The sequence below is a fragment of the Boleophthalmus pectinirostris genome, unplaced genomic scaffold (assembly GCF_026225935.1).
Source record: "Boleophthalmus pectinirostris isolate CB_2022bp ecotype Guang Dong unplaced genomic scaffold, ASM2622593v1 HiC_scaffold_7, whole genome shotgun sequence".
Classification (NCBI taxonomy): Eukaryota; Metazoa; Chordata; class Actinopteri; order Gobiiformes; family Gobiidae; genus Boleophthalmus; species Boleophthalmus pectinirostris.
The window spans coordinates 20,858,480-20,877,203 of NW_026571473.1; the positions used below are offsets into that span (position 1 = coordinate 20,858,480).

Below are 18,724 nucleotides of genomic sequence, written 5' to 3' on the forward strand. Positions count from 1 at the left end.
AGTCACCTTAACAAAATTTTTAATAATAAAACTTAAATGAAATGGCTACTTTTAGACAGAGGTTACTACAATCAAAACTAAAGTATTATACTTTATAAAGGCCCATGTCCTTAATGAGACTTTTGGCATAAATCATAGGATCTGTTATATAAAGTGACTATATCACTGAGTGATTTTGATTTGCCATTCATAAATCTCTCAACATTTGACTGACTGGGTAGTGTTAATGTTATGCTATGCCCTGGCAACAATGTTAGTAGAAACCTACTTAGTTCTCCTACCTTATTAAAGAAAAACAAAAGGTTCAGTGCAAAAAGACTGCACTGAACTTTTGCTCTGGTCTGTTCTAAAGGCATTAGACTGGATTTTCATAGAATTTGTTTTGATTCAATGAAATGATAATTTCATTGAAATATAGAGATTAGGAAAGTCACTGAAGCAGTCAGGGCTACTGAGCAAGAGAAACAAACCAGGACAGTGGATATGGTGTTAGTCTGCATTAATATGTAGGCTAGTCTAGTTAACGTTTTAATTTGTGCATGTACACCATTGTAATTACAATAAATATAATTGGTGGTAAACATGTTAATCTTGATTTATGTGTAGTCATATAAGATAGTTTTTATTATTTTGTTACATTTTGACAAGTTTAACATTTGTATAAAGGAGCTACATTAGAGGCCCATTCTTTTTACTTACGCTGTTGCCGTATCAAAGCGTTGTCTTGTGGACGTGAGCCATAGATCTATTAAAATAAGTGAGCACGGTCTCTTGAAATCACTGTGCTCTTACTATGGAGAGGCTTAAAAAAATCCCATGTTTAGAGCGGCCCCTGAATGCAGCGCAGGGTAGTACATCCGGGACATTGCGGTCTCACATGTCAGAGCCTCAGCTGTCAGGACTCCTTCATGTGGAGAACTGTTCCCGTGAAAACACTGACCTTTTGGAGAACACATGGTATGTTTACGTCTGTACAGCTTTACTATCTATTGTTTCAAGCCACAATTTTCATGCGATAATGCTTAGATTTTACTGTAAATGCTGTTAGCTAATGTAGTCTAGCTAGCTTACACAGAGCTAAACCAAGCTTGCAGCACTGACAGGTGGTGAAGTTAGGCTAAATTTAGCACAACAGAACATAGCTAACACATAGTTAGCTTTCATTCATTGCAAAATTTCTTTTAAACCTGTATTTGATGTGATTAACTGTGCAATTGTGTTATGCATATCGGTTAATTATTATTGTAGAAAGTAATGTGCATTTTATTTTTCTTTGATACTTTCCTTTATTAATATTTAAATAGAATTTTGTTAATTTTGCTTTGTTTACATTATGGCATTACTACACCCAACCCCAGTTGGAGTGATAGTTCTAAACACCATGTATTTTGTATTAACCTTTTCCAAGTTCTGCCATACACACTAAAGCATAATTAAAGTTTCGTTAACCATCTATTGTAGTTTCATGCTTAAATATGCTTATGTGTATTTTAATAGGCGTTGATGGGGATCCAGTTGGTGGTCAGCTTGCTGGCTGCCAGTATCATGCAGAGGATGGCTCCTCACTGCTCATTTGCGCGATGGCTTCTCTGTAACGGCAGGTACTGTCTCCTTCACATCTGGTCACATCACATAACCAAAGCTGTCTATTTATCCACCTGGTGTTATGTTTTTGTTGTCAGCTTGTTCCGGTTCAAACACCCTTCAGAGGGAGAGCTGTGTGCGCTGGCAGGGAAACAGATGCCCAAACCAAACAGGAGAGACAGGTGGGATGGGGGGAGGGCTCGGCAGTGCTGGGTCACATCACAGTAATTTAGAGGATGATGTTTTATCTAACACCTCGTCACATTTCAAACATATGTTAACGCTTTAGTATGAACTAAAACCTTGTTGTCTTGTCTTACTCCAGGAGGCAGAATGGTGAAAGTAAACCACTAACTGTGCCTAAAGATATCGACCTTCACTTGGACAAGGCCCCAGTCAATGTTATGGATGCCCTTGGTAAAATAGATGCACTTTAAGTAAATGTACACCACGTGATATTGGGCAAAACATTACTCTATTATGGCTTACTTATGTGAACCATTTTTACACATTTTCCATTTAGCTGCTATTGGCAAGTTTGATGTCTTTTTTAAAAACCTACAAATTGTTTGTTTTATTTTCAGTGCTGCGCTTCTTCCTGGAATACCAGTGGCTTGTAGATTTTGCAGTCTATGCAACTGGAGTGTTTATTTTCACTGAGTGCTACTACAGTGTTGTAGATGCCAGCAAAGAGGTCAACATTGGGGCCATCTGGTGTGTTTTGACAGTTCTCTTTGGCCTGTATCCTTTTCAATAATACGTCATCATTTTAAGTCTTTGTAAATCATAATTCTAAATCCATCCATCTATTTTCTTCCGCTTATCCGGGGCCGGGTTGCGGGGGCAGCAGTCTAAGCAGGGACTCCCAGACATCCCAGAATTCAAAATATAAATGAAAAAAAATAATGCAGAAAAAAATAAAAGCTGTCTAAGTTAAACATTTCAAACCAGACCATTCCTTAACTTCTAATTTCAAGAAAAACTCTTCACACTTTGATGAGTCACTACTTTAGCTCAGAGGAGGGAGGTGAGCGCTCTGTGTGCCTCGCCTTTGGTTTTCTGTCTTTGCTGGTGGCCATGTTGGTTCTGGTGGTCAGAGAAGATTACCTGGAATTTGGACTTGAGCCAGGATTCAACAGTCTGTTCAGCAACCTGGAAGTCTTTGTGAAGCAGCAGGGTTATGCCGATTGGTCGTACGTATCTAGCAAGCAACAGCAACAGGTATGCCTGGGTTATCAAATCGTATTGTAATGATTTTTTTACCTACAGAGTCCCAGTAACCAAGCTTACAGTGAAGCTTGGTCTAGCTGCTGTGTGTGCCTACATTGGATCTCTTTTGGCTTTTCCTGGACTTAGACTGGCTCAGACCCATCTTGATGCTGTCCAGATGAACTCAGATCGACCAATAATCCAGTAAGAACAACCAGAACCAGATATATTATTTAACTACTTGCTTCATCAGTAACATGCAATTGATTTACATAGGATTCTGCTGCACATGAGTTTCATGTCCCCAGTCATTGTGTTGATCCTGTGGGTGAAGCCTATTGCAAGAGACTTCCTGGCCAATGCACCAATGGGAAAGACCTCTATTACAATGTAAGAGCAAAGCCATTTAAAAAGTTTTATACTGACTATAAAAGAGATCACTTATAGCCATGTTTGGTTGTTTCTTTTGCAGAGTGTCTAGTTCAGCCTTTGACAGTATGCGTTTGGGGATCATTGTGGCTCTCTGCGTGCTGCGGTTGGCCCTAACCCGCCATCACCTCCAGGCTTACCTCAACATTGCACAGAAGTGGGTGGAGCAAATGAAAAAGGAAGCTGGACGCATTGCTGCTATTGACATTCAAAGGAAGGTCAGGGCTATTATGGAGTATTTTTGTACTACTTCAATGATAAGAAATGCTAACCATGTAAATTGCATCCTATTTTCTTTTAGGTTACTCGAGTGTTTTGCTACCTGACAGTAGTGACTCTGCAGTATCTGATTCCCATATTACTGATTCTCTTCTCCACTTTGGCTCTAAAGGCACTGGGTATGTATATTTGATGCACCTAGAATACTTAGTCTGGTTCTTTAGATACATTTTTTACATTGGAAGAGCTGTTATGACATGTATCTAATTGCATATGAAATTGTAATATGTTTAATGCATGTTGTTGTCATATTAAGTAACTGTAAATGTTGTCCTCTTTGCTACAACTACACATTTTGAATAGAGCTCACCATCTTATTCCAATACTGGTAGTTGAAAGTGTCAGTTGTGTTCATAAGTTCCTACCTTGTTGTCTTTGCCTGTAGGAGACTTCTCGTGGACCCCTGGAGCAGAGCAGGCCCCTGGTGTGACCCCAGCTCTGGTCTTACCCACAGCAGTGCCTGTAGTGTCTGGGGTCCTGGAGGAGGATGAGGAGGGGGTGGACTACATGGAGGAAGACATCCAGGCTACAGTGGCCCGCCTGTCTGAAACTTTCACTGCCCTTCGATCTGTGCTCACTCCGCTGTTTTTCAGAGGCTTCTTTGCTTTCCTCACCTGGTGGGTCGCTGCCTGTCAAGTCCTCAGCTCACTCTTCGGCATCTACTTCCACCAGTACCTCATGCACAGCTAAATGTGATCAATAAAAGGACTAATGGTTATAAAGAAAACCTAATATAACTGCTTAAGATGCTGTTTACATATGCAGCTATACATTTCTGAACTTGTGCCATCCATCACCCAGACTTCCTTCTCCTCAGATTCTTCCTACAACTACTACAAAGGGATGCTGCATGCCAAGAAGGACTAGTTACTACTAGTATTTGCCAATATATATTATTCAACCATATGTAACTACATGAAGGGTTTTCAACATGGCGGAAAAGTAAGATACATTCACAAAGTGCGTTAATAAAAATATAAATCTCAGTTTTTCATTAGTTCATCTTAAATATGACTCAACAGTGGCCATGTTTACATGCATTCCAAAAATCTGAGCTTTATCTGATTTCAGGAGTTATCAGATTATTGAAATGTCATGTAAACATCTCAAAGTTCTTGTCACACTCAAATGACCAGCAGGCAACTGGTTAGAAATAAAAGTGACTGTGATTATTTATGAAACTTTTCTACTGCTTTTAAAATTAGGTGTTTACCAGCATTTCTGAATCGCTTGGTAAAAAATCTTAAATGCTGCGTTATTGCTGTACAGTTTGGTGTGAAATACCTGTTTGGAGTTGAAGACATTTAATTGTAATTGGGGTACTTTTTTTTACCCCTGTGTAGATATTACGGGAGAGATTCCTGATCTCTCCAAAGAAACCGATTCAAGAGTGCTAAAAGTTTGTTTTTAATGTAAAGTTTTAACTGTAGTAACTGTAGGGGACTGCATGACTGAGCGTGTTTCTTAACAGTCAGAATGCCAAGATGAATAGTGTTTTGTTTTTTGTTGTTTTGGTTTTTTTTTTTTTGCGGGGGGGGGGGGTTGCATTTTGCTTTATTTTTTTCTTAGTTTTTCTAAGTGCCTCCAGGCTCAGGGATTGTGTATAAAATCTCACTTCATTGTACTCATAATTTATGATGGATAATAGTTTTTATGCTAAAACATGTTAAAGCATGTAATCATGAGTTTGATCAATGTGTAACCTTTATAATTTTAGCAACACAATTTGTTTTTATATTTAATGACATCTTCACATTTGTATTATTAGTAGTTGTTAAATTGACATGTTTCTTCTTGTACTGAGACTGTTTCATGAAGTGTTTCCATTCTATTATTTTTTGAATGCATGGCGTGAACTTGGTTATAATCTTAAGGTTTTATTAGTGTGGCATAATAATAAAAAAGACATTTTATCATTTAACATCTTGGAGCTATTAATATGTCTCGACTTAATGCAGTCTTCACTCCAGAGCGTGGGAGATCCCTGTGCTCGAGGTGTCTGGACTGGCTGACAAAAGTCGTGCATGACAATAGTGTCTGGTGGTTTGACCTCTGCCCCAGCTCTGTGGAAGTTTATTCTTTAATCACTTATAATTACTGTGAACTCAGTGCTCTCCTGGACTGTGGGAAGAACTGAGCTGTTAAATGTTCCCAAAGTTGTTAAATTAATCCCAAAGATAAAAATCATATTATTTTGTTTAATAAATCTGAGGAATAGGCCTACTCTTATTTTAATTGTTATGAGTTAGAATGTTTCTGAACAAGCTGTTCAAAAAAATATTAGTGGTTTCATTACGTTACTTAAAGTAATAGTTGATTAATAATAGTAAAAGCAGGAGGCAAACAGTTCAGTAATGATGTTGGTAGTAGTAAGTTGTTATACTACTTGTAATATTTGCATGCGATACATTTGCATTTATTGAAGTAGTGTTAACCTTTTCAGAGTTACAGTATTATACAGACGAAACAGTAGTCTATACTTTTACTTGAGTATTTTTTCATCTGTATTCATTATCTGTCCTGGAGGCCTCTTTGGACCGCTGCACGGACCACAGGCCTGGTGTGTGTGGGACTCAGACACAGGACGTCCCATGGGAGCTGCCCAGACATGACCCCCAGTCTGACTCTTTTCATTTACGGAGCAGTAGACGACAGAGACACGGGACTGCGCAGGCATCCTCTCTGCTCTGTGCGCCTGGTTTTGATAAAATGACAAGGAAAACCAAACGCACCATAGGGGTAGGAACACCATCACCACTGACACAGAGGCAATGTAAAGGCCCTTTAAAGTGGTCCATTTTTTGTTCCTCTCATTGGCTGGCAGCATAGCAGGTTGCACTGACAGGAGCCAGACATGATAATGAGAGCAAGTGTGCAGAGAGCAAAGGTGTGTAGCACTAAATAAATGGACACATGAAAGTGTGATAGCCGCACAGTGGACATCATTTAATCTGTGCTCACATAAAAGAGCAAACAGCAGCTCCGGGAGACACAATTTACCTCAAAGACACACAGGAATGACAGTGTGAAACAGGAATTTACCAATCAAACTCTTTTTTAATTGAAGCAATCACATCAAATGAGCCTAAAATGAAAAACACACTGTCACACATAATACTGAAAATAGTCAAACAATAATTAATAACAGCATCATTATTTTAGACAGGCCTGTGTGAGGAGCAGCTTGATAGATTTTTGTGTGAAAGCTCAAGCCAAGTCTGGTCACACAGTTTCTCATTGAACCATTTATTATCTCAGCTACAATGCCTAATCTACACCAGGGTCCCTCTTGTGACAATAGTAGAAACACAAATCCTTATATTACAAAATTGTATAACACATAAGAAACATAGCAAACATAGATAATTTAGCTGTAATTTATTAGCCCTTTTGAAATAATTTTATATTAAAACTACAGCATAATGTGTAATCAGCTTCAAGGCAAAAGCAAGAGAACATAATCTCACAAAATTAATAAAATCAACTATTCTAGATGATCCTCCTGATATCAGTCAAAGTCATGGCAGGTTTGCTGAAGTAAAAGAGGAAGAGAGTGAAATGAAAAAGCAACATTGTTAAATTGCATACTTCTGCAAACCTTACTAAGATAGTTGCAAATAAGCGCCATTTACTTATTTTGGTATTTTGGTGAACCAAAATTAACAGTTTAGTTTGATCTTGTGGTTTGTGTTTGGTTAAGTAGGAATATTGTATAGCCTACTAATCCAGCATTAAACATCATTAAACATTATTAAACATTAAGAAAAAAGATACTTTATTCACTTGATTGACTTGTATTCATGTTTCCCTGTGGTGCTTATATGTTCTTGCTGCTTATATGTGCTTATAGAAGAAAGAGAAACACGAAAGCATTTGTGTCAATGTAATGCATGGGTAAAGGTTTGTGAATAGGTCTGAAGAGAAGGCATGTATATGATTGGGAGTGATGGTACTATGCCGCCATGTCTAATTGTTAGCAAAAACTTAACAAAGAAAGGTGTTTAACTCCTTTGAGATTATTAAAAACACATACTTATCTATCTCCATTATTAATCCAAAACAGTAAAAAAAAATCTCCACTGAGAGACCAGCTCTATTTTTTACGTCCAAGCTGTGGACTATTTGTTACCACTGCACTCCATCTGTGTGAGAGCAATGGCATAACTGAATATAGCTATCTCTGCCAAGTGTCACTTAGCTCCATTGGTCTGAGCATCTCCTCCTCGCTGTGGGCGTGACCTTTGGAGAGCTCCTTCATCTGATTGGCCGGTTGTGTGTGTGGTGGGCTAGGCCGAGTGGAATCAGGGTTGCTGATTGGAGAGCGGTCTTTGAGCTGGAGCAGAGGAGAAGAGGAAGGCGAGGACATGTGGTCTGGTGAGGTGCGCTCCGATTTGATGCTGCGGTTCAGAGAGGGCAGGTGTGGGGAGGTGGAGGAGCAGGGCTGAGACGGAAAAGAGCACCCTCCACTGGTCATCCTAGGAACAGCAAGAAACATTCAGATGTGACATTTATTTTGAACTAATCCAATAGTGTATAACTAATGATAGATCTTATTTTAGGGCTTGTTCATAGAAGTATAATTCCATCTCTGAATGGTCATTGTGTACGTGACTTCACCACTTTGCCTATGGACATGAGTTTTGTATGTGAGTGAGTTATTTGTGGTGGTCAGAGGGAAGCCATGGCAAGAAAACAGCTTATAAAATTATATGGTCAATGGTTGCTAGAAATGTTATAGTTTTAGTTATACATGATTAACTATTTAACTTGTGCGCATTTTACAGAACTTTACCATCTAATGTGTATCCCACTTAAGGTCCACAATAACAGTGATATGATCCTTGATGAAGAGATTTTATATAGATTTTATATAGAAATTATATTTTAAGAAGGATTTCAGCGTTAAAAATCTTAAAAATGAATGATTTATGGCAAAAGGAAAGTATGTGACGTTAAAACCTGTTTACATTCCAAAAATCCTGGAATGTCTTGTTTAATTCAGACTTTGTTAGTATTTCTGGATTCCTACCCCGAACTTATATGATTCCCATGGGTGTCTTGCAGAGGCTGTGATGTTTGCCATTGGTTCACTGCTGCTCGCTGTAGACTGTGATACAATCCAGACTGGTATTCTGCAAGAAAATATGTAATTTAAATACATAGAATAATTGTCATCTGACTGCACTATTTACATTAATTGAAAGGTTAGGTATTGAATATGGAACATACCAGATGCTGTAGGGGAAGACATGCCGTACCCTCCCATGCTGTGGCCTAAAAGTCCTGTTTTGCCCATAGCCACAATGGATCCACCTGAATGTAAGCCCTGGTATAAGTGACCCCTCTGGTGGCCGCAAAAAGAACAACAGAGAGATGAAACGCCTGGGGCTAAGTTGATGTATTGAAGAGATGTAAAGAAAGACAAACTATTGATAATTGATAAAATAATGTTGTAAAGCTGCTCCAACTTCCATTTGTGTGATTCTTGTGAATAAATAATGAATTGCTCGCTTATATAACTGATATATATAACTAATAATAATAATCTATAAACAGACTTCAGGACTCACAGCAGAGTGGTTGCTGTTGCGAGGCCCTAGTCCCTGGTTGGCTTGGGTGTCCCTCAGCCCCTCAGGACCCAGGCCCAGAGCGGGAGGGGGAGTCTTCATCTCCAAAGCCCGGTTCAGGTTTCCATGAGCAAACACCGAGTAGCCAATACCTGCCAAAACACACCACGATATGGAGCAGGAAGTGAAAAGAGATGTGAGCTCAACACCTTCCTCGCCTCCATCTGTGACAGAAACTTCCTCTTTTGGTTTGATCTTGGACAACAGCGTACAAGATATGAGTAACATTCTTAAAATGTGCCCACAACTAGACAGATATCACTCATATTGGTTTATGGCATTTTGTTTGTGCATCTCTGTATTACTGTACACAAGGGACAGATGTGCTAGATTCAAGAAACCACAGAACTAGTTAAAGAGAGAGAGAGAGAGAGAGAGAGAGAGAGAGAGAGAGAGAGAGAGAGAGAGAGAGAGAGAGAGAGAGAGAGAGAGAGAGAGAGAGAGAGAGAGAGAGAGAGAGAGAGAGAGAGAGAGAGAGAGAGAGAGAGAGAGAGAGAGAGAGAGAGAGAGAGAGAGAGAGAGAGAGAGAGAGAGAGAGAGAGAGAGAGAGAGAGAGAGAGAGAGAGAGAGAGAGAGAGAGGGCCAGTTTCACACTCAAGTTTCCTGTGAGTTCTCAGCAGCTGCAGAGCCCACAGGGAACCACACAGATCACACCATTACTGTTAATTACACTATTGCAAAAGTATTTCATTCACTTACATGTTTCATATTTTGGTCTTAGGGCATATAAAGTTAGATGGAAATACACATTCAACATAAAGTAACAATTGAAACTGGATGACAAGGTTAATATTGATATCAAGGGTATTTCTCACATCTTGTTTTTTGTATTTTTATATTTGTGGTGAGTATTTGTATTTCAATGTCCCATGTTTTTGTAATGTGAAAAATGTGATTGAACTACATGCAACTATTGTGGTGGAGGCAGTAACACCTACTTTTTTATAATTTCTTTGTCTGGAATATTCCACACTATGGCATTAAATTTATCTGTCTCCATGGAGACAAGCAGGTAGCTCCACTAGACGTGTGGAAAGGTGAGTTTGTCCATGGAGAAAGAACGTCTGTAATGTAATTAATGCAAGCTATATTAGTTTAATGCCATATTGTGGAATATTCAAGGCAAAGCATGGAGACAAGTGAACCCCGACCAGAAAAGTTACATGGTAAAGAGATGCAGTATTATAGTCATTATACAATTACAATTACACAGTCATTAAATAATTATGCAATCACTACACAAATTGATTTATTACCAAAATGAGTAGCAATGATACCTGAGTGTGGAGACATAAAGGCACTGTGAGGGTGTGTAGCAGCTGGACTGACAGATCCTGGTCTGGAGCCCAGTGGTTTGAACCCGGGGGGTCTGTGGGCTCCCATGTGTGAGGGGTTTGGTGGTCCATTCTCACAGCTAGATGAGACCAGGAACTGAGCTTCTGGGGTGAGCAAAGAAGGAGGCTTTTGGAAAATAAGAGAAAGTATGTCTCCTGTTAATCTCTGGCATACTGTAAAACGACAAGTACAATACACCACCTTGAAACAGGAATCAAAAACGTTCATTGTCATTTGTCATTACACCTATGTATCATTAGCATACATCCATTCAGATGAAAATACATAGTTAACAGTTAAATTGAAGTGAGTGGAATTATAAATAGACATGCACTCACATAGAAGCGCTGACGGGCCACAGACAGGTCCATCCCTTCACTCAGACCAAACTTGTCAGATGTGATCTGCATACTCTCCTCACTGTCAAGCTCTGAGCTATCCAGACCAAGGCCTTTTCTACGGAGCGTCTGTAAACACAATACAAAAACAAAATGACCACCTGATTACAGGCAATTTTAATAAGACTATTGGTCAAAAGTGTGGTCTCCTTGAACTAAAAATCTGCTTCGTGTGTGCACAGATTAATCCCTGAGGCAGTCTCAAAACCGGCAGAGCTGAGACGAATGCACAGCCAAACCTTTTAGATTTTCCTTCTTTACAATCTTATGAATGCACTTTATGTCTATATTTAATCTATGGACTGTTATTTTGTTTAACTGCGCAGTTAAATACGTGAAAATCTGCTTTAATTAATAAGCAATTTGAGATCAATATTACAATGATTAAAATGTAAAATAATGATCAAAGTCATTACTTAATACCTGGGAAAAAAAACACAATATCACAATATATCCCCTTTAACCAGACCAGTGTAATAAGAAATGTGTAGATACCTCCAATATGTCTGTATTGGTACGGCTCTCGTGTGGTTCACTGTACTCTGTGTACTTGAGCAGTACTTTGTCCATGTCAGTGCTCGCGTACTGGAAGAGGCGGTTGGTGCTGTTGAAGATGATCAGGGCAATCTCACAGTCACACAGAACACTCAGCTCGTAGGCCTTCTTCATCAGACCAAACTTACGCTTGGTAAAAGTCACCTGCACCCCAACAGTAACACATGGGCTATGGTGAGACATGCTAGACAGGAAAGATGCCACAGAAACATGCTATGGTTCGTTAAAAAAGGAAAGGAAAATGTATCTTTTTCACCACAGCAGAGAGCTTTGACCACAATGTGTCTCAAATGTAGTACCAACTTTTTCTTTTCTTTCCAGAAGAATGTTATAGCATTAAGCTTTTCTATATTGCATTCTTTCAACTACAGGTGGTTTTACTACTAGAACTTATATTCACTAAATATTAAGAAGCATCCCTTCAGAAGAAGGGTTACCTCTCTATAAATATGACTTGTAACTTGCTCTGGTGGTGTCTGGTGGAGATGGATTAGCTGAATGTAATTTTATGAAACATTTCTGAAAAAGTACTAACATATTCCGGCACACAAGCAGGTGGCTGACCCTGCACATAGTGCACCTTTAAATAATTATATTAATCAAAGAATAAAATTACAAAAATTGCAGAATATGTACAGGCTTACCTGCCGATTTCTTTGGTCCAGAATGCGTGAGATCTGTATTTTCTTTCTTCCCATATTTTCTGTTGGCTGGCTCCTGTTAAAGACACAAGCGATGTATAAACATAATGAATATATATATATATATATATATATATATATATATATATATATATATATATATATATATATATATATATATATATACACACACACACACACATACATACATACATTATATATATATAATATTTTTTTTCCATTTCAAAGGGTCAGACTACTCAAGCTTCAACTGAATTGGAACTGAAATTATATTTTTCATGCAATTTAGTATTTCACAGTTGGACAACCAACATGTGCCTGACATGATTTGGGCATATGTATGCTCTATAGAGCTTAAGAGTGCTGCATATATTGTTTTAATAACAGTCCGACGGTATCGTATACGATACCTGGGAATATATTTTATATAACCGCGCATAACTTTTCAACCATAAAAGATGGAAACTTACTTTTTTTCTCGAAAATCTGAAAGTTGCGGCTTTCCGAGCATATTTCCGGCATTATCCTACGTCACACGCACGCTCCGTGATGAAATTAGTGTCCAATAGGAACTTTGTTTTCTGCTAAACGCACGCGCTCCATCCATTTTCATTGGCCCAAACTTTGCCAAAGAGTGTAATGAGTCAAGATGGTTACTTGCTCTGAGCGCTTATGTTCGTGACAATTGAAAAAGCGGCTCTAATTGCAATTAATTCTCAAATAAATGGCAAATTACGCAACTTGGTCTGCGTATCCCTTCCTATTTTTATTTGAAAGTCTTATTTCACTCAAAATGCACAAATACAAATGTAATATACACCATGGAAATGCATGGAAGTGATGTGGCTCCATGCCCTGTAATTGACAGAAGCTGTTTCTCTGGCTGGCACCAGCAAAGTAATGGTGTTATTGCAATTATTTGTTTTGTTTTGAGGGCAATAAGGATATTTTTAGTTTACTTACAGATTTGATATTTTTCTGCTTTTGTAGCTAAGACCTTAAATTAAGCCTTTTCATGTCCAAAAAGTTGTTTATATATGTTTGCTGTGTGTTTTGTACGAAAGAGTGTCCTATAGCTTTTATTACAGCCATAACACAACTACAGCATGCAGACTGTGAAATAATGGACTGTATTGAAAAAAAGGATGTAGAACACTGCATTAGGGAGTAAAAGGGGTAGTTTTAATAGCAAAATTAAGAAAAAAATCCAGATGAGGACAAATGTACTAAAATTCCCCTTAGATCTTAAAGGGTTTCGATATGAAACTTGTTGAAGTGACTTGAGTTTGCCTTTAGCCCAAGCTGTAGTATATTTTTAGTGTCATGCAGTGATGGACTCTAAACTTAGCAGCCCTTGCCTGTTGCCTTGTCCACAGTCTGACCCCCACCTCCTGCCACCCCACCCCAATCTGAGTGACCCGCCGCCTACAGCGCAGTGCCCAAGAGACAAGGTTATAAATAAAGCTTAGCACTCCATTTTTGAGGATCAGCGGGCAACGTCCACAAAACAAACAGCATGGACAGGACCGGTGTATTTGTAAAAAATGATTTTGTTGAAAGCCGCCCACTCCTCTCTCATGCAAAACCATGTAAGAAAAATAACATCAAGATAAAGCCAAAGTAAAAGATTATAACAGATATTGATCTGTTGCTAACAGTACATTACAGCATTATGTGTTGTAATTTTATGGAAAAAAAAATATTATATTTTTATTTGATAATAAATTAAATAAACAATTTAAATGTATTGATAATTGCTCTAACATGAACATAATAAAAAATATCTCACAATAACATTATGTAGGAATAATAATTGAAATAAATTTTGAAAGTTAAACAAGTATTAATAATTGTGTCAACGGTAGCCACAGTAAAGATCGCATCAGTAATATCTTAACAATTTGGATGTTATAGTTGAATAACGAATTTTAAACAAAAAAAGAAAAATAAATGAAATGTGTTTTATTGTTACTTCTTTTTTAATTACTTTTTTCTCAAACAAAGAAAGCTGATTCTGACCTATTACGGCATCTAAACATTTTCCTTATCAGTGCCGTTAAGTGTCCGTCTGGCCCTGCTAACCCACACTTTTCCAAAGCCCAGTGGAATTCCTTGGTTTTCCCCTGAATCCTCAATATTTATTGGATGTCTCTATATTTAGTGGCTGTCCCTGTTGGCGGATATAGTGGCCAGTTCCCATGACCCCTCTAGTGCCCGCTACAACTCCACGTCAGCTTGGCACTCAGGCATCTGGGGCATTTGAGCTGAAATCACCTCTCAGGCCTTTTACCTTATAAAGTTGTGACATATGCACAGATAGGGCAGACCTGTTCAGTGACTCTAAACACCAGCTGTCGAATAGTTATATGTCACAGCAAAAACCACAGAATTGCAAAAAAGTATTCAGTGAGAACACGACACTGTTAATGCACATACAGTCTTGTAATGTTAAATGTTAGCGATGTGCAGATGAAACAAAAAATCTTTAATTTTGAGTTGGGTTATACATATATATATCGACTATTGTTAAGTAAATATTTGTATCAGTGCAGTACAGGGTTTCAGAGGTAGTCATCTAGACACTGTTTTTGCAATCAAGGCATTTCAGCCCTTATACAGAAACCATTGTCAATTTTTCAATAAAAATATAAAGTGAAAATAGATTTTTCCTTAAAATACAGTAGTTTGTTAGGCTGGATAAGAATGCAGGCTTATCGACATCCACCTGGGGAAAAATGAGTCACAAGAAAAAGAAGATGAAAAATCGCTGTTGATGAAAAGTCATGTTTGACTTTGTACATGATCATCTCAAAATAAGTTGGTTGGTTTCATGGAGACACCAGTGACACATTTGACCTAATATCACTGAATATTTATGGTGAAACTAGGAGGAAGTTGGCCATGTATTCAAAACAGGCAGACAGATCTTATCTCTGGGGTTTTACTTTAAGTTCCTCTCCTTTACAGAATTAAGTATCATTGAAAAGCATGTTAAATTTAGCACGTACACTTTCTGCCAAACCATGCAGGGTTAGCTTTAGCGTGCAGTGTGGTTTTATGAGAGCTGAGACAGACAGGAAAGACCTTCTGCTAATTCTGGAACTATTCCCTTGTCCAAAACTGATAAACTGCAGGTTGTGGTGTGCGTTCAAATAAGAAAAGTATAGTTTCATATTTAGGCTCTGGGTCATTCCACCTAACTCTCAATAATTACCTGTTGTAAATGATGTCTGGCACTCAGAATGACCAGGTGTCAGACCAAAGGGTTAAAGTTGGGCAATAAAGCAAATTAACTGGATTAACTTGTGAAAAACTGTGAAATTATTATGAAAGTGACTTACTTTTAGCATAGTATGTTTATTGTAGAGTGCAGTGGAGAGGAGGATAGATAACAGTTAGGCCTACAAAGGGAAATGCTTTACTATAACTGAATTAAAATTACACAACAAAAAACGCACACTGATTGATTGTACATATATAAATTATGAATGCACTTAATAAAATTGCAATCATCAAAATGTACAAACTATTTAAGTTTTACTTTTTTTCCCATATCAATCAATACTGGTCTATGGTCACTCCTGAGCTATAGACTTTCACAAAAACTCTGAAAATTAGCTCAAAATGTTATTGCAAATAAACATGGATCAAACAGTAACTATGGTTATGGTTTTCCCCAGTCTGAGATTGCTGTTCTTGTCCTCATGTGCATACTCAAGCATTTCATTTTCACAGTTTGTCAGTTTGTTTTTGTGTTTATTGGAAGCCATCCATGTTACTGATATAGCCAATGTTTTATTCATGTTTGTTTTGTGTATGTTTTATTTTGTGTATTATTAACAAAGTAGAGAAGGTGCATATGCCTCTTCACTTCATTGGGCACATCTTGAGAAATAAGGGACTACACCATCTTGTATGACTTACAAAGTACTCACCAATCCCAAAGATGAAATAGAGCAGGTTTATAGATATAATGCCATATACGAATACATGCATGCACTAAATGTAAAAGAGAACAAGGAAGTTGGCAAAACAAAATTAAAATCCAAAATGGGCCCACAATACACTGAACTGTGGAGAAGGGCATTCTTTATTTTCTCAAAGTATTCTTTTTTGTCATCTAATGTTTATTAGATAATTCAGTTTAGGACAGTTATCACAAAGAAAATCAAGCACAATTATATATATTCTAAAAAAGCCACTCTGCAGGTGGTGCTGCATTCATCCTTCATATAAGGAGACTACCAAAATCTGTGTAAATCAGTACCATTCAACTCTAATTAAACTAAAACATATTACTTATTTATTACTATTACTGTTATTGTGGACACACTATCTCATTCTGTTATTATAAAATCTCCACTACTTACTGCTTCGATTACTTTGTCAATTTTAAGTTTCATATTCTTTCTTAAAATGTATCTGTCCCAGCATTCTCAAAGACAAAATATCTTTAGTCTTTGAACCGTAGTTTATAATAGTTCACCCAACTAGGTCGGACATGACACTGTTGCATACAAATTGTTGTTCTAAAAATGTGCCATATACATATAAACATAAGGGAAAAAATTAGGCATTTCTGAAGTATTTTAGTTCTGCATCACTGGTCTTCTTTCTCTGATTCTCACAGTCACATGTGACTACCTATTCATTTCACAGCAGATTTACAGTTCTGTGAATCAAAAGATTTTTCTTTCAGTTATCTTTACAAGACAGAACTATTACCTTTTGATTTTTTTATTTATCTTTAAGACATTTCAACAATTTTAGTGCATATCTGTAGACTGTATAAAATATTTAAACAGGGCTGTGTTTTTGAAGCAACAGGCTGTAAAAATCATCTGTTGAGTGTTTGGTGAAGTAGCAGGGGTATGCTGCATGTTAAACAAATGACCATTTGAATTCTCTGGTGAATTTATTACATAATGAAAAAAATACAGGCCAACTGCTAAAGCTCATGAAAAAGTCATTATATGGCACAAACACATCTTTGAGTAAATGGTTTTACTACAGATGTGTTCACACTGTGATAAAACAAACAAACAAATGAATAATAATATTTAGACATCAAGAGAATGAATAGCACAGTGTTTCATATAAAATAATCTAGGCCTACTTTATATCTGTTGAATGCTGTTTAATGGCCATAAAGTAGGCCTGTAGCACAAAGATAAATATTGACAATCTACATTTGAATATCATAAGGCTTTTAGGGTCAGGGAGGATACTTGTGGACACAATGGTGACAAATTATTTGTCTAATTTTGACTACAGATAATTGACTGGCAAGATATTTTTAACACTGAAATGCTCCATAGAGGCTTTATGTGGAGCAAGCTGCTGCTGATGATGATGCAGATGAAGCGTAGCCTACAAATAGCCTACAAACAAATAGGCTACCACCATACATATTGTTCTGGTACAAGTAATTTCACCGTCCACCATAAAGTGATGTTTAACCAATGGATGCCGTAATGGCTCAAAATGCAAACTTGCATCTCAAGTTAACGCTGAACTGATTCAAAGAGTCACGAGAAAAAATAGACTGGGGACTCAAATTTGACACGGTAAAAATAGAAGTCTATAAAAACTGTTTCTGGATAACCGGCTTTAATAATTAAATAGCCTAAAATATATATAAAAATAGCCTATGGTGTGAATGAAGCTTGTCTGGTCCTTGGTTACCAAGCAAGCACATGTTGCCATGCTAACAGATACATTCATAAAGTGATGAAACATAAACGAAACAGTTTCTGCGCAACTTTAGGCACAAGGATTTTGTTTTAAAATAATGCCTTTTGGAGCGTCAATCTAATTTTCTCTCACCTGTTAACTGTGCTCTGCTTTGGTGCTGTCCTCAATCTCTTGAATCAGGTCTCAAAAGTCAAAGTATATGACGTTCCCCTCACGATTCTCTTGTGGTTTGGCGCTGATTGACGTTGATTGCACCTGATGCGGCAGAAGTGATGGTTGTGCGCTGCTTTCAAACAGCTGGCCGCTCTCACTCACTGTACAGCGCCTCCTCTATGGCGCAATTGGCCACTCACCTCCTCCTCCTCCGCCTCCCTTCAGACACAAGGGCTCAGCATCACAGCAGAACTAGGCTGCCACTGGGCTTTTTATGAACTTTGAATTATATGTGACCGCATGGGAAATTATAAGAACTTATCAGATTTAGCTTTATATATAACTAGATGTAGTCTTTTCTTTTGTTTTCTTGCATTTGTATGTATATTTGGATAAGGTCTGTTATTTGTGTATGATAAATACTTACAGTCTGTTATAACAACTCAATAAGGCTACATCTCATTAAGCATCCAGTCCTAATAGTCATTGTGCAAAATGCATTTATTTTATTATACACCCATACCTCAATTGGATAACCTTAAATGGTTACCAGAAGGCACTTCCTGTCTTCTTCAACTTTGTACTAATTTGTTTGGGTTTGAAAAAATAAAAAAATCTACTCATACAATTCTGAGCAACACATTATTTTCTTCTATTTACAAAAATGTTCATTAATGTGCACTCCACCTGCTTGAATAAATAAATAAGCTTTGAAGTAAAAGTCAATGCATACCATAGTCTAAGCCATGCATAATATGTATTCAACCAATCTATTAAAAGCAAATACCCCCATGTTCAT

At 37.6% G+C, this 18,724-nt stretch overlaps 2 protein-coding genes across 4 annotated transcripts; one reads left to right on the forward strand and one right to left on the reverse strand.

Moving 5' to 3' along the window:
• Positions 1-850: 850 nt before the first annotated feature.
• On the forward strand, positions 851-5,422 carry tmem161a (transmembrane protein 161A). Its single transcript, XM_020940134.2, has 11 exons — positions 851-957; positions 1,498-1,601; positions 1,683-1,766; positions 1,910-2,001; positions 2,169-2,325; positions 2,562-2,777; positions 2,854-2,997; positions 3,070-3,183; positions 3,266-3,440; positions 3,524-3,620; positions 3,887-5,422. Exons 1-11 carry the CDS (start codon positions 955-957, stop codon positions 4,189-4,191), a joined length of 1,491 nt encoding a protein of 496 aa, XP_020795793.1. The 5' UTR covers positions 851-954; the 3' UTR covers positions 4,192-5,422.
• Positions 5,423-6,538: 1,116 nt separating this feature from the next.
• On the reverse strand, positions 6,539-18,088 carry mef2b (myocyte enhancer factor 2b). 3 transcript variants are annotated; one of them, XM_055164496.1, is made up of 9 exons: positions 17,905-18,088; positions 12,061-12,133; positions 11,357-11,560; positions 10,802-10,930; positions 10,406-10,589; positions 9,072-9,220; positions 8,731-8,845; positions 8,531-8,633; positions 6,539-7,976 (listed from the first exon to the last, which is right to left on the reverse strand). In XM_055164496.1, the coding sequence occupies exons 2-9, from the start codon at positions 12,112-12,114 to the stop codon at positions 7,676-7,678; spliced, it is 1,239 nt and encodes a 412-aa protein (XP_055020471.1). In that variant the 5' UTR covers positions 12,115-12,133; positions 17,905-18,088; the 3' UTR covers positions 6,539-7,675. The 3 variants fall into 3 exon arrangements, with proteins under 3 accessions (XP_055020471.1, XP_020795726.1, XP_055020469.1); XM_020940067.2 differs by lacking the exon at positions 17,905-18,088 and adding an exon at positions 12,549-12,630; XM_055164494.1 differs by lacking the exon at positions 17,905-18,088 and adding an exon at positions 12,549-12,615 and having other exon boundaries at positions 11,357-11,600.
• Positions 18,089-18,724: the final 636 nt, after the last annotated feature.

What these genes read in the sequence shown, in the direction of transcription:
- tmem161a (XM_020940134.2), top strand. An exon ending in TCAGATCGACCAATAATCCA is followed by an intron (nt 2,998 to 3,069) that starts GTAAGAACAACC and finishes TGATTTACATAG; the next exon opens with GATTCTGCTGCACATGAGTT. An exon ending in CTATTGACATTCAAAGGAAG is followed by an intron (nt 3,441 to 3,523) that starts GTCAGGGCTATT and finishes ATTTTCTTTTAG; the next exon opens with GTTACTCGAGTGTTTTGCTA.
- mef2b (XM_055164494.1), bottom strand. Translation starts at nt 12,600, where the DNA reads ATGCCGGAAATATGCTCGGAAAGCCGCAACTTTCAGATTTTCGAGAAA. An exon ending in CTTTATGTCTCCACACTCAG is followed by an intron (nt 9,221 to 10,405) that starts GTATCATTGCTA and finishes GTGTTTTGGCAG; the next exon opens with GTATTGGCTACTCGGTGTTT. An exon ending in GGGAATCATATAAGTTCGGG is followed by an intron (nt 7,977 to 8,530) that starts GTAGGAATCCAG and finishes TGCTGTTCCTAG; the next exon opens with GATGACCAGTGGAGGGTGCT.